This window comes from Balaenoptera musculus, chromosome 15, assembly GCF_009873245.2.
Source record: "Balaenoptera musculus isolate JJ_BM4_2016_0621 chromosome 15, mBalMus1.pri.v3, whole genome shotgun sequence".
NCBI lineage: Eukaryota > Metazoa > Chordata > Mammalia > Artiodactyla > Balaenopteridae > Balaenoptera > Balaenoptera musculus.
In genome coordinates, this window is record NC_045799.1 from 58,203,067 (window position 1) to 58,217,594 (window position 14,528).

A 14,528-nucleotide genomic window follows, 5' to 3' on the forward strand; every position below is an offset into this window, starting at 1 on the left:
CTGGAGGGGGCTGTCCTGTGCACTGTAGGATGTTTAACAGCATCCCTGGCCTCTACCCACTAGATGCCAGTAGTAACGCTTCTCCAGTTGTGACAATCAAAAATGTCTCTAGACGTTACCAAATGTCCCTTGGGGGAGGGGGCACAATTGCCCCCAGTTGAGAGCCACTGAGCTGATCCAAACACCTCATTCACAGATGAGGCAACTGCAGACTAGCTGGTTTCCCGAAAGGGCACTTGCTGAGTTGTAGGAGAGGAGAGATTCCCCAAAAGAGCTCTTTTCTCTAACACTCCCTCCACCATCACCAAAAACACAGAGACAGGCCAAGAAGCTGGCATCGGGCATGATGCTGACTGCAGGGCTCCTTCAATTCAGGGACGAGCCTGTGGCCACGCTGCTTGCACTTATTCCTTCAACAAATGTTCTCTGAACACCTACCACATGCCGAGCCTTGTTCTAGGCACTTGGGATGGAGCCGGCAACATCCCCGTCCTCATAGTGATAAATTTCCGAGGGAGGCGGGGGAGATAGACAATAAATAAAGAAGATGTTCACACATTGTGTTATGTTCTATGAAAGAATTTAGACGCAGGATGTTGGAAGAGAGACAAATGGAGTGGGTCATTACGTGTCAGTCAGGGCCATAAAAGGAAATAAATGGAATTTATTCTCAGATAGCGCCGAGGTGCTCATAGACTAGCAAATGCACGAAGTTGTCACCACCCCAGGTGTGAAAGGCAAGAGAGAGAGCCATGTCGAATAAATCCCCAACGTCTTTCTCCTCCATCTCCTGTTGGTGACCCTCCTATTGGCTGAACCCACCTGGGAACCAGATGGCGAAGACCCAGGAGGGGCAGTTTGTAGAGGGCAGCCTCCTCTATAGGACTCACAGCAGGACAGCTACAGAATGGATCTGGGAGGGCAAATGGAGCTCAGGCTATATTGGAAAGGGCAAACTAGGGAAAGGGCAGACTGGAAAGGCTTCTTGGAGGCAGTGACACAAAAGGGATTCAGTTTAGGGAACAGAAAGTTCTTCCTGGCCGAGTATGTAAATTCAGGCAATAAGCAATCAACTATCGGACAGGAGTTTTCTCCTCTGGGAACCCTTTGAGAAACAGAGACACATGCTTCTCTGAGCTGACTTCAGTCTCCGGATAAACCAGATTAGATAACTTTTCAAGGTCTTTTCTAGCCGGGAAGTCTCCAGTTCTTAAAATAAAGCAGATTTTTATTCTCAGGCAGTAGGAAAAAAAGAGATTCAATCATCTGAAATAGAAGTCTCTTTCAGGACATTTTAAAGCACACTTAGATTGCATAGTGAATAGAAATATTTTTAAAAACATACAAAATGTGGTTGTTTTGTCTGGCTTTTGCAGGAGTTAAAATCAAGCCTCTGGAGAGGTCTTGGGGTTCTAAAGATGTGAGAGGGCACTGAGTCTGATCCAGAGCTTTCATCCAACGAAGACCTGAGGCTCAGGGAGGTGAAGTGTCTTCTTTTCCAAGGTCACACAGCTACTCACCTTCAATAGAGGAAGGAGGAAGCACCAAGGACAGCAGAGAGTGACCTGCAGATTTACTCTGAGGGTACCTCCCACTGCTCAATGGGACACTGTCAGTGTCAAGGGCAGCAGCCGCTAAGCCCTCCCCTGGAGCAGACAGCTGAGCTCCCCAGGGAAAATAACCTGCTTAATCACACTCTCCCTGGGGGAATTTGCCAAGGCAGCCTGTCTCCTCACAGGTGATGTGCCTCAGTAGGGAGAACGTGCTTTCTGGAGCCTGTGTCCTCTAAAAACATAGGACCCAGCAGGCTTTGCTGGGGAGGCAGGAAGGCGCTATGGTAAAACACAGGCCCAGTGTCCAACGTGGGCTCAGACTGTGGCTCTGCCACTCGCTGTGTGAGCTTGGACCAGTCACTGCACCTCTCTGAGTCTTAGTCTCCTCTGTAAAATGGGGCTAAAAATGGTACCTACCCCCAGGGTTGTTGACCAACTGTGAAACCCCTATCGTGGCACCTGACAATAGTAAGCACTTGATAAATGTTTATTATTCACGAGACCGTGGAAACACTCAGCACAGTGCCCAGCCTATAGCAAACAGCAGGTAAAAGGCATCAGCTCTCATCCTCATCCTCATCATCAGTGGTTAATCCGTGGCAATGAGACCTTCGGTGAACAGAGATACGGCAACGCAGTCTCCAAACGTCCTGTTACCTGCCCAGCCATGGCCCCGCTTTAAGAAAACCTCACATACAAAGCCCTGAGCTAGCACATCTGGGGAGCAATTAGTCACAAATGGCAGCTCTGGCTTTCCAGCTGGAGTCGCTGGATTGAGGACTGTAAACTGCAGACCCCTCCTAGGCACGGAAATCGGAGTCTCTGCCAGCCAGCCTGGCTGCCCGGCTTTCAGAAAGGCATCTGTTTGGGAAGGGAAGCTTCCAGACTCCCTGTCCAGGTGGGCAGCCGTGGCTGAGAGGACTAGGCCCCCTGGAGGTCTTGCTCACTTCGCCAGCGCCGTGGGCAGTCAACCTTGTCAGGAGGAGGAGAAGGGTCCCCAGGAGCGGTCACTGAAGGAAACCCCAAAGGGTCCTTTCAACACCTGCATATTTACTACGATCCAGAAAGTGACCCTGGTGTGGGCCAAGAAGACCTTCCCTTTCCTTCTCTCTTCTCCCTCCCTTCCCCCTTTCATTCATTCTTTCATTCAAGAAATATTTATTGCACACCTACTATGTACCAAGCACAATGCTATGTGCTAGAGATTTTTTTTAAAGGGACCAAGATAGACCCCACCCTCTGCATGTACCCAGAGCATCTCTCTCCAGCCCTCATTATCCCAGACCTCAGACTGCTGATGGGGAAAGCATGCCTTCGTTCTGCACGCAATTCCGTGATGCTAGGACGTGCCCATGGCAGTGCCAGGCAGACAGGAGGTGCCATCCTCATAGCTGTTGTGACGAGAAAATGAGGTCACACAGCAAGCACTCAATAAATGTTAGCCGTCGTCATTCCCCGACACGAGGCTCTGTGCCTAGCACTTCACACGCCCACCTTTCCACACTCACAGCGACTCTGGGAGGTGGGTGCTATTTTTATCCCAGTGGTAGAGGTGACGAAACGGGGCCCAGAGAAATTAAGTCCTTTGTCCCGAGGGTTAATGTGGAGGCTGGATTGGAAGCCAGACAGCCGGGCTCCAGAATCCACTCTTAAGCCACTGCCAGCATGGGCAGGCATCAGTTGGCTCTCCCAGCCAAACTTGAATTCCTCCTCCTTCTGGCTACAGCCATTTTGTTCTGGAATTTGTTTGGTGGACTTGCCAATCCAGGTGCCTCAGCAGCAGCAGCTGTGGGACCCTCACAAGCCAATATCTTGCTGGAATTTGGACCTTGGGTGAAGCGGGGCCAGCGTGGAAAGGCAGTGGTGCTCCAACAACAAGGCCGATGAGCTCTCTCTCGCTGGTTCCTTCAGGCTGCCAGAACCTCCCCTCCAGCCTTCCCCTGGAGCCTGTGGCTGCCCAACAGCCTTCCAGTAAATTCCATCTTAAGTTAGCCAGAATCGGATTCTGTAGCTTGCAACCCAGGATCCCCACTCAACCACACGGCCTCACACTTGACTGGTGCACGACGCCCCTTTACGTGTCCTTAGCAGGATCAGACCCCGAAACCCCTGCTGCCCTCGGGCACGGCCAGGTGAGGACTGACAGCCCGGTACTTACGTGCCATCAATTTTCTCCACGCCGTGGAAGAAGCTGATGCAATCTGATGTGTTCCGTAGGTTAAGGCACTTCCCATCGATGAACTCGGCTGAGTTTTTGTCCTCGAGGTCCCTCTCCAGGGCATGCTGAGCATCCCGGTTATCCCTGTGGGGGCAAGGACATGTCCCCGAATTGTGCACGCACCCAGCGTCCCTCACCCAAGGTCACAGGGGAGGTCGGTGCAGAGCCACTGCTGGAAGCCAAGTCTCTGGACCCCCAGGAGGGTGCTCTGCCCACCCCCCGTGGCTTCCAGCCCTCTTCCCACCTTGATGCCCCCCCACACACACCCAGGGCCTCCCTACACTACCCCACCCTCCCCGCAATCCAAGCAGACCTGTTGTCACTTAGAAAACATTTACTGTAAACGGTCAAATAGTACATATTTTAGGTTTTGTGGGTCATATGGTCTCTCTTGCAACTACTCAACTACGTAGGAAAACAAGCATAGATAATGTGTAAATGAATGGTGTGGCTGTGTTCCAATAAAACTTTATTTACAAAAACAGGTGGTGGGCCAGATTTGGCCCTCCAGCTGTAGTTTGCTGACCTAATATAGTAGATATGAATTCACACTTTGGACAAAGCCAGGTTTCAATTTAAATTGGTTCACAAATCCTTGTGTCTGATGCTATGCCAGGCACAGAGGGAAAAGACATGAATAAGCCTCAGTCACTACCTTCAAGTTGCTCACAGATTTGTGTAAATAAATACAGTAAAAAATAAAGAAAGAATGAAAAGAGCAACAGTGCAGGTTCAGAAAGGCTACACAGTAACACAGAGGAGGAAGCCATTAACGCTGGGTGAGGGGTGGTCAGGGAAGGCTTCCCCAGAAAGTGTCTGAGCTGGGTTTTCATAACAACAGGAGTAGATATTATGGACAAAGTTGGGTTGGGGGGGATGAGAATTCCAAGCTGAGGATACCACATGTGCAAAAGCAGAGAAACTAGAGACATCCAGGTATTTAGGGACCCATAAGCAGCTCAAAAGGCTGGCAGAATCAGGGAATGGGTGGAGCCAGAGACTGGGCAGAGTCACGGCCTGGCAGGGTCAAGGAGTGGGCGGAGCCAGGGAGTGGGTGGAGTCTGGGACTAAGCCAGGTGAGGAGAACACAATGGGGCAGGGCCAGGACTTGAGCCTGAAGGGCTGGTATTTGGCTGAGAAGTTTAGACTTAAATGTCACTGTTTGCCAAGACTCCAGACATTGGAGACCCACTTTCATGATTCTTGTCATATTCCCAAAGTACCTGTATTATTATTTACCTGCTAATTTTCTTTTTTCAATCATAAATAAATAAAATACATAAATAAATGCATTTCTAATTCAAAAAGAGTCATGTACCACAATGCTCATTGCAGCTCTATTTACAATAACCAGGACATGGAACCAACCTAAGTGTCCATCAACAGATGAATGGATAAAGAAGATGTGGCACATGTATACAATGGAATATTACTCAGCCATAAAAAGAAACAAAATTGAGTTATTTGTAGTGAGGTGGATGGACCTAGAGTCTGTCGTACAGAGTGAAGTAAGTCAGAAAGAGAAAAACAAATACCGTATGCTAACACATATATATGGAATCTAAACAAAAAAATGGTTCTGAAGAACCTAGAGACAAGACAGGAATAAAGACACAGACGTAGAGAATGGACTTGAGGACATGGGGAGGGGAAAGGGTAAGCTGGGACGAAGTGAGAGAGTGGCATGGACATATACACACTACCAAATGTAAAATAGCTAGCTAGTGGGAAGCAGCCGCATAGCACAGGGAGATCAGTTCGGTGCTTTGTGACCACCTAGAGGGGTGGGATAGGGAGGGTGGGAGGGAGACGGAAGAGGGAGGAGATATGGGGATATATGCATATGCATAGCTGATTCACTTTGTTATAAAGCAGAAACTAACACACCATTGTAAAGCAATTATACTCCAATAAAGATGTTTAAAAATAAATAAATAAATAAATGTATTTCAAAAGGAAAAATCTACATCACTGTCTTTAAAAGAAAACCAGTAACTGTTTCCAAACCTAAATGCAAAGTAAACACTAACAGAATGCTAGCTAGAATCTGTTGTCTCCAGCAGGTTCTAAGCCTGAAACTTTTTCTGTTTCTTTTTTGGTTGAAAAAAAGAAATTAAAGACGCGTAAGCATTGATTGAGAGTTTTGCCTTGATGTCTTCTTTTTTTCTTTTTTTAAAAAATTTATTACTTTTTAAAAATTTTTATTCGAGTGTAGATGATTTACAATGTTGTATTAGTTTCTGCTATACAGCAAAGTGAATCAGTTAAACATATAGATATATCCACTCTTTTTTAAATTCTTTTCCCATACAGGTCATTACAGAGTATTGAGCAGAGTTCCCTGTGCTATACAGTAGGTCTTTACTAGTTATCTAGTTTATATATAGTAGTGTGTATATGTCAGTCCCAATTTCCCAATTTATCCCTCCCTCCCTTTCCCCCCTGGTAACCATAAGTTTGTTTTTCATCTGTGGCTCTATTTCTGTTTTGTAAATAAGTTCATTTGTACCATTTATTTATTTATTTATTTTTATTAGGCTCTAGTTTCTCTCTTACTTTCTTTTTTAAAATTTTTTTAATTTTTTAATTTATTTTATTTTTGGCTGCATTGGGTCTTCACTGCTACGCGCGAGCTTTCTCTAGTTGCGGCGAGCGGGGGCTACTTTTCGTTGCGGTATGCAGGCTTCTCGTTGCAGGGGCTTCTCTTGTTGCAGAGCATGGGCTGTAGGTGCAGGGGCTTCCATAGTTGTGGCACGCAGGCTCAGTAGTTGTGGCGCACGGGCTTAGTTGCTCTGCGGCATGTGGGATCTTCCCGGACCAGGGCTCGAACCCATGTCCCTTGCATTGGCAGGAGGATTCTTAACCATTGCGCCACCAGGGAAGTCCTGTACCATTTTTTTAGATTCCCTTGATGTCTTAAAGGAATTGAAAGAGACTGGAGAAGGGAATAACTTTGAGCAGTTTGATGTCCAGATGCAACTAAAGTGACTGGTGCACGTCTCACGTCGGTCTCTCTCTTTCCCCTCCTGCATCTAATTTTCTCCCTCCCTTTCTCTCCCTTCCTCTCCCTGTCTCTGTCCCTCTGTCTCTCTCATCTTTATCTCCTTCTGCCTCCTCTTGCTTGGTTTCTCTCTGTCTCGGGGCCTCAGTGTGTCTCTCTCTACCTCTCCCTTGCCTGTCTCTATCTTTCTGCCACGTTCTTTTTCTGCTATGGATACTGAAAGCTGGTGAGAGGTTTCAAACAGGCCAGGAGCAAAGAAATTAAATCCTCATGCTGGGTCTGCACCCATCAGGATGCACAGAGGGTCATGTTGGAGCAAGGAGAGCCATCCCGGGGCCCTTATGGCCTTTGGAATTGGCAGAGCCATGGGGAAATGGGGCTCCATCCTGCCTCATGAGGTGGAGTGTGAAGAAAGACCAGAATGCAGAAGAGAAACGTGCCAGAGCATCAGAGGGGAACCTGGGGCCTCAGAATCCCGGGGCAGCTGGTCCAGCCTCCTGGCCCTGGCTAATGAGGCCCGGGGAGGGAGACGACAGCCCCATCTCCCCCAGATGGAGAGCCTGGCCAGTGTCAAGACTCGCCCAGCTGTCAGCCCACAAGGAAAATCCTGAACCTGGCTCCTGCACAGTCAGGAAAGCCTTTTCTGCTTTGCTGGGGCACCTGGTGAGGTGAGGACTCGGCTCTGCGCAGATGCAGGCCTCAAGCCTCACCTAGAAAACCTCGAGTCAACAGCCCATCAGCTGCCCGGGGCCGGGGCGGCCACCCTAGCAGGTGAGCGGCAGAGCTTCCCCAAGGGCAAGGTCGCACTGAGTTCTGCCCTGTTGATGAGGCTCTGGCCAGTTCTAGGTTAATTAGGCTGCCCCGGCTTCCTCCCTGCAAGATGACAGGTGTCCTCTGAAAAGGGGCCGCTGCCCAAGGTCAAAGGGCCTCTCTCCAGGGTGACTGGGCCTCTGGTCCTGGCAAAGAGGAGAGTCCCTCCCACCCGCTCTCATCCCCTCCCCACCCACACTGCCTCCGCTGCTTTCCTCCCAGCCTCTCCTGCTCTCTTTTCCTCTTTCTCTGTGTCTGTCTCTTTCCATCTCTTCACCTCTCTCACCTCTTGATTTCTCTCTCTGTCTGGCATGTCTGTGTCCCTCTCTGTCCCTCTGTCTCTCTGCTCATCTCTCTCTGTTTACAGCTTCGGATCTTTCTCTTTCTGTCTCTTTTTCCCTCTGACATCAGAGTTCACTGTGCCTCTCATTCTGTGTCTCCCAGTCGATGAGACCTTGGTCTTTCTACTTTTCCTGCACAAGCAGCGCTCCACCCACCCCAGTTTCAAGATTTCCCTTCCGGGGTCCAGCTCCCCAGTTTCAAGTCTGGGCTTTTGTTCACTCTTCCGGCTCAAACTGTCCCATTTCCCAAACCTCAGCCCTCCCGTCACTCTAACACCAAGTTTTGTCACAGCCCCATGTCAACCACAAATGGAAAACCATGCTCTTTTGCCAAAAAATAGGTGATTGTAAACATAGGGCAAGAAAAATACAATAAAGGCATTTGCCTGCCCGAAGAACTCCCTTTGTTAAAACGTTCCTGTTTAAGTACAAGTATCGAAGGGTTTTTTTAAGTGGATTAATGTATAGACGAATATTAGGCAAACATAGTCCAAGTGGTAGGTCGAAATGTCAGAAGTCAAGCCAGAGGCACATAATGATGGAATTCAACCGTGCTTTCATCCATTCAACTGTCACTTCAGTCACTGCTGTATTTGCATCTCATTTCGACTCTTCTTCACCTCTGATGTCTCCCTGGGTTTTCCCGACTCGTCTGCCCCTGACCACACCCTTAGATCTGCAGGCAGCTTTTCAACACTGTCCTGGATGCTATTTATTTTATTTTTACAGGATAATTCTCTCCTACCTCTGCCACCCATTCTTACAGCCCCAGTGGAGTTGAGGGGCTGCTGTGTGTGTGTGTGTGTGTGTGTGTGTGTGTGTGTGTGCGTGTGTGTGAGGTAGGGGCGACTGCTGTTTCTGGGGTAGAACAAACCAGGGCACCAAGCCCCCAGACCCTCTCTGCAAGCTTCCTCACCCCTTAGCATCCCATGCAAGCTGCCTACGTCCTCCACGCAGCGGGAAGGGGCAGCCCTGGCCAGGTGGCCAGCCCGTCTCTTGTTAGCTATATCTGAGTAAACAAGAAGGAGTAACCAGCAGAGCAGCCTGCCTGCAAGAGTTAAAGGCAAGTGCCCAGCTCAAGGGCCAGGCGGGAAGGCTGCTGCCTCCGGGGGAGCTGGGTGCCAAGGGCTCATCTATGGGTCCCAAGCCCGGTAAAACTCAAGCCTCCCTTTAATTATGGGGGAGCCTCCTGCCTTGTCATGATACCAGTTGCATAATCTTCCAAGAACAAAAAGCTGATTCCTTTGAAGACTAAAAGGAACAGTGGCTCAAGGTGTCCACCAGCTCCCCTCTGGAGAGGCCCGGGCCTCTCACGTTGATGCCCAGTGCCACCCACTCTCTGCCATGTCCCAAAGTTCAGGACTCGCATGGGGAAGCCACAGGCTCAGAGGAGCCTCAGTGAGGCCAATTTCTTTTGCCAAGGCTCTCACTGCAAACAAGAACCACCGATGCTGTGCTGACTCATGGAAATCAATCGTGTGCATGTCAGTAACATCATATTGGTAGACTGAGATCAGCCATGGTGGTAGCACTTACATCGCTGAAACTGACAAACGCGACAGATCAGGACTTCTTTCTTTTCCTGGAGAGCTGGCTGTTAAAAGCTTACCAGTACACCACTGATCAAAAGAACCACCTGGAGACACGGGACCCCTGAAACCTGGGAGACCCAAAACAAACTCCAAGAAAAGGCAGAGAAAGCAGCTCTTACCTCATCTGGATGTCAATCCTTTGAGCTAGTTTTCTCATCTGTTCTTGGCAACATTTTAGCAAATCTACTTCCTGCAATGAAAGATGTCAGAAAGAGCGTGGGCCCCTTAGAAACTCACAGCCTCCTGTCTCCCAGGCCAGAGCTCCACCCCTCACCTCTCACTGCCCAACCTCCATCCCACAAGGTGAAATGTCAGGGTGGGGTCCATTTCCTGACTCGACCAGCATGATCCCCGGGCCAGCCACCTGAGGGTTGACTGTGGAAGCTGCATATTCTTTGCCCTACTGTCCTTTTTTTTTTTTTTTTTTTTTTTTTTTAAAGTATTTATTTATTTATTTATGACTGTGTTGGGTGGGTCTTCGTTTCTGTGCGAGGGCTCTCTCTAGTTGTGGCAAGTGGGGGCCACTCTTCATTGCGGTGCGTGGGCCTCTCACTATCGCGGCCTCTCTTGTTGCGGAGCACAGGCTCCAGATGCGCAGGCTCAGTAATTGTGGCTCACGGGCCTAGTTGTTCCGTGGCATGTGGGATCTTCCCAGACCAGGGCTCGAACCCGTGTCCCCCGCACTGGCAGGCAGACTCTCAACCACTGCGCCACCAGGGAAGCCCCCTTTCTTTTTATATACTTCCAGAGTGAAAGAAAATGCAGCACCTACTATGCACCAAGGGTTCATTCATAGACCCTTTATTTATCATAAAATATGATACATTCATATTTTATCATTGAATTAAATAATGCATATGAAGTGATACAGTGTGTGGCATATAGCAGGTGCTCAATAAACACTGGCTGTTACTTTTGTTATTTATTGGTATTACTATTATGATGCCCATTTTGGAGAGGAAAAGACTGAGGGTCAAATGATCTCCTTTCTCACTGTTTCTAAATTGCAACCTAGGCCCCCACCCATGCTTTCTGAGCCCTAATTTTGCATCGGGTGACACATGTGGCTTCTGCTCCTGAGAGGCAGCTCAGAAACCTCTCTGACCAGCTGGACTTCCCTCCTCCCTCAGGGGGCTGGCCAGACCCAGGGGGCATCTTACCCGGATAAGATTTTTCTCCACGTTGTCATGGACCAAGTCAATCCCGATCCTTTTCTCTCGCTGGTACTGACACTCCAGGGCCACCTGTAGGGGGCGTGGGGAATCATGTATTCTCCCTGCAGCTGTATGTAGACCCTGAGCAGAACTGACTCACATCTACCTTTGCCGTGGTCTGTTTCATTCCTGGGAAACCTGGATGCTTCATGTGGCCCCATCACTGTGCGTTTGGGTGGGCTTCTGCCTCCCGTTCTCCATCAGTGAGGGCTGTGGGATGCTGAGATGGTAGATGGGTGCAAAATCGGTGCACATCTCAAGCTGGCCATGCTGGTTAAGTCAGTTTGACAAATGTAAAGCGCTTAGAATACTGTCTCTAAGAATTACCTGTGAATATATATGAACACCCTTTTTTGGAGATCTCTAAATGGGGGAAGAGCTTTGGAAAGTGACATAGGCCAAGTGAGACCCAGGCAACCCTGCCACATGGACCTTACAACCGTCATGGGGACATGAACAGAGCAGAACAGAAGCCAGGGGAGTGGCTGCTCAGTGGAGCTCCTGCAGCAGCAGACTGTCAAAGAATTGTGATGGGTCACTGGCCTGTGATGTCACAAGGAGCAGCGGCAGTGAGAAGGAGGCAAGGGAGCATGACACCTGGTGTTGGGACGCAAATGTATTTGGGAACTCAGAAAGGAGGGGGAGCACTTGATGCCACAAGAATTCACTGCCCCCTTCTCTGTGTCACACTCCATCAAGGCACTGGGGACACTGCAGTGAACTAAATGGTCCCTGCTCTTACGGAGTTCTAACAGAAGAGAGAGAACACACACAAATGAACATAGAAAGAAACCCAATCGTTTCTGACTGTGATAAGGGCTGTGATGAAAATAGCGAGCTGTGGGTGGGTGGGGAATAACCAGCAGGGTGGTCCGGGGGGACTTCTCTAAGGACATGGCAGACCGAGACCTGAATTATGAGAAGCAGCAGAAATGAATGGGAATAATGTACCAAGGAGAGGGAACAGCCAGTGCAAAGGCCCTGGGGTAGGAGAAGCAGCAGACAGGAAGCCATTGGGCCTGTGACAAGGAACTCAGATGTCAACTAGGATGCATTAGGAAGCCATTGAGGGGGTTTTAGCGGGGAGGTGCAGAGATCTAGTTTAATATTTAAAACTATCCCTCTGGCTGCTGTCTGGAAAATGCGTTGGAGGGGCCAGAGGTCAGGAGGCCAGGAAGGAGGCCGTCACCATTGTCCACTGAGAGGCACCTGGACTGAGGTGGTAACCTTGGAGTTGGAGACAAGTGGATGGAAGTGAGATGCCTCTGGTCCCTGTGCCCCCATGTGTCTGTCACAGGGGGGCCACGTGATGGGGCAGAGCTGGGCTTTCCAGACAGGCTGGGGGAGTGAGGAGAGAGTCTGGGAGAGGGGAGGAGCACTAGATTTCAGATTCTGCTTTGGGTCTCTGAGCAGCAGCCCTGCCCACTGTCCTTCCGGGGGGGAACCTGGGGGCATAGGGAAACAGTAGGGACCCCCATCCCATAGTGGTCAGAACCTGTGCCTTGTCTCCGGGGGAAACATGGAGGCAGGGCCTCTCCTACAGAAGCCCCCACGCCTGCCACGGAGCAGGCACGGCTGCAGGAGGTTTGCAGGCAGGGTTTCTGCATTCGCACCCACTCCAGGGAGTAGCAGAACATCATGTTGTGTGGCCACGATGATCTCCCACAGCAAAGGCAGATAATGCCAGCTCCTCACCCAGGGTCCACTCCAGGACCCAGTGAAAAATGCTCACTTACCCAGACTCCTTTGCACCCAGGGAGCCCACGTGAGTTCTGGCAAATGGGCTAAAAATGGACTCACATAACGGACCTTCTGGAAAAGTGATATTCCCTGATAAAAAGGACAGACACAGTTGGCATTTTGCCCCTTCCCTACCCCATCCTCCTGCCTCGACTGAGAATATCCAAATGCTCCTGGCAAGCGGGAGTTTGCAATATGAGATCCGAAACGTCCTTGAAAGTAGTAGGACAAAAGCCCCGTGTTAAGGATGGCCAAGCAGACAGGAGGCTGGGTCCCTTCTGGTATCACGTGGAGGCTGCAGGGTCCTCCTCTCTTTTCCTCTGGAATTCTCATAACAGAAAATGAAACTCCTATTTGGCTGAGCTGCTGTAGTCAGATAGCTGTTTACATGCAGCCTAAAGCTATCCTAACTGCTCCAGGATATGGCTGGAGACTGGGAAACCAAAGTGTGGAGGATGTCCACATCCAGATATTTATTCATTTATTCAACAAATACTTCTTGAGTGCCTGCTGTGTTCCACACACTGTGTCAGGATGGGAAGACACTCAGAACATTGGTCTAGATGACAGGCAATCAGCACAGACACTGCTCGCTGAGGACCAGCATAGACATACTGGTCCCCCACAGCTGCATAGCAGTCCTTGGTGAAAAAGCAGACAGTAATCCCTGCCCTCATGGTGCCTATATTCTAGTGTGTGGAGCAAAACAGTAAGTAAATTGTACAGTATGTTAGCAGGTCTTGAGGGCTACAGAGAAAAATAGAGCAGTTATTTGAAGCACATCTTCTAAAGACCATCACATGCACACACACGCTTGTGATGTCTTTATGAAATCCCTGTGATTTCGATGTAACCCCAAGGAGAAAAGGAAATTCCATTCAGTCTGAGGAACCCTGATTGGACTGGGATTATTGTCAATTGACTAAGTTTTATATATATATATATATATATATATATATATATATATTTTTAGCTTAAAGCTGATTATAGATGATAATGCAGCTCAAACTGAGCTGCACGGCGCCTGTCACCTTGACCTTCACTCAAGGGGAGTGTGGGGGGCTGCACTGCAGGGGTGGTATCCCAGTGGCCGTCGGGCCCCCCCTCCGCACGCCACCCTCACCTGCAGTGGACAGTTCAGTTCCTCCGCCATGCACTCCAGCCGCCTCTTGACTGCATCCAGGCTGTGGTTCTCGTTCAGAAGCCTCTCCAGCTCATAGCTCAGCTCCGACTTCCAGAAGCCGATGTCCGACAGCCTCTGGCCCAGGTTCCGGCGGGTCCCCTCCTGCATCTGGCGCGTCAGCTGGTCCTTGTCCTGCATGAGCCGCATGGAGTCGCCCATCAGCCGGCCGGCCCACAGCCGCGAGGCCTCGGCCGCGCGGATCTGCAGCTGGTTGGACTGGTCCCAGTCATGGGGGCTGTAGCGACAGAAGAGCGCTGAGCGGACGGCCGGCAGGATGGTGGGCGGCCGCAGGGCGCTGCGGCACGTGGCTCCCTCGTCCAGGCAGGTCTGGGTGTTGGAGACCTTGTAGAAGAGGCTGGGTCTCCATGAGTTCAGGTAGCGGTACCCAGGCAGGTAATAGGGCTGGTAACACTCCTGGATCACCGGGGCCGGCGCAACCGGGGGCAGCGCGCTGATGCCGCAGGCTTTCTTGGGGCCACAGTAACTGGCAGTCTGAGTGGTTCCAAGAAACTCCATCTTCCCCCGTCAGCTCCACTAGGGCAAAACTGTGCCTAAGGGGGCCAAGGCACCACAGGAAGGGGAAGGGGCTTCTCTGAGGGACGGGCAGGACCTCTATGACTCGGCACTGTTGTCATAAAGCCTGGGGGAGTGGGGCCTTACTGGGACCCCTGCTCACTTGCCCCAGCTGGGGCCATAGCATCACAATCAAAACACAGACCAAGGGCTTCCCTGGTGGCGCAGTGGTTGAGAGCCTGCCTGTCAATGCAGGGGACACGGGTTCGAGCCCTGGTCTGGGAAGATCCCACATGCCGCGGAGCAACTGGGCCCGTGAGCCACAATTACTGAGCCTGCGCGTCTGGAGCCTGTGCTCCGCAA

General features: G+C 50.3%; 1 protein-coding gene across 1 annotated transcript in view; it reads right to left on the minus strand.

The window, feature by feature from the left end:
* TEKT5 (tektin 5) overlaps window positions 1-14,246 on the minus strand; it is a 38,497-nt gene extending 24,251 nt beyond the window's left edge. Inside the window, exons 1-4 of the mRNA XM_036826962.1 lie at window positions 13,593-14,246; window positions 10,676-10,759; window positions 9,635-9,705; window positions 3,712-3,855 (exon numbers count right to left, since the gene is read on the minus strand). Coding sequence (XP_036682857.1) covers window positions 3,712-3,855; window positions 9,635-9,705; window positions 10,676-10,759; window positions 13,593-14,168 — 875 coding nt within the window. The 5' untranslated portion in view covers window positions 14,169-14,246. The remainder of the gene's footprint in view (window positions 1-3,711; window positions 3,856-9,634; window positions 9,706-10,675; window positions 10,760-13,592) is intronic.
* Window positions 14,247-14,528: the final 282 nt, after the last annotated feature.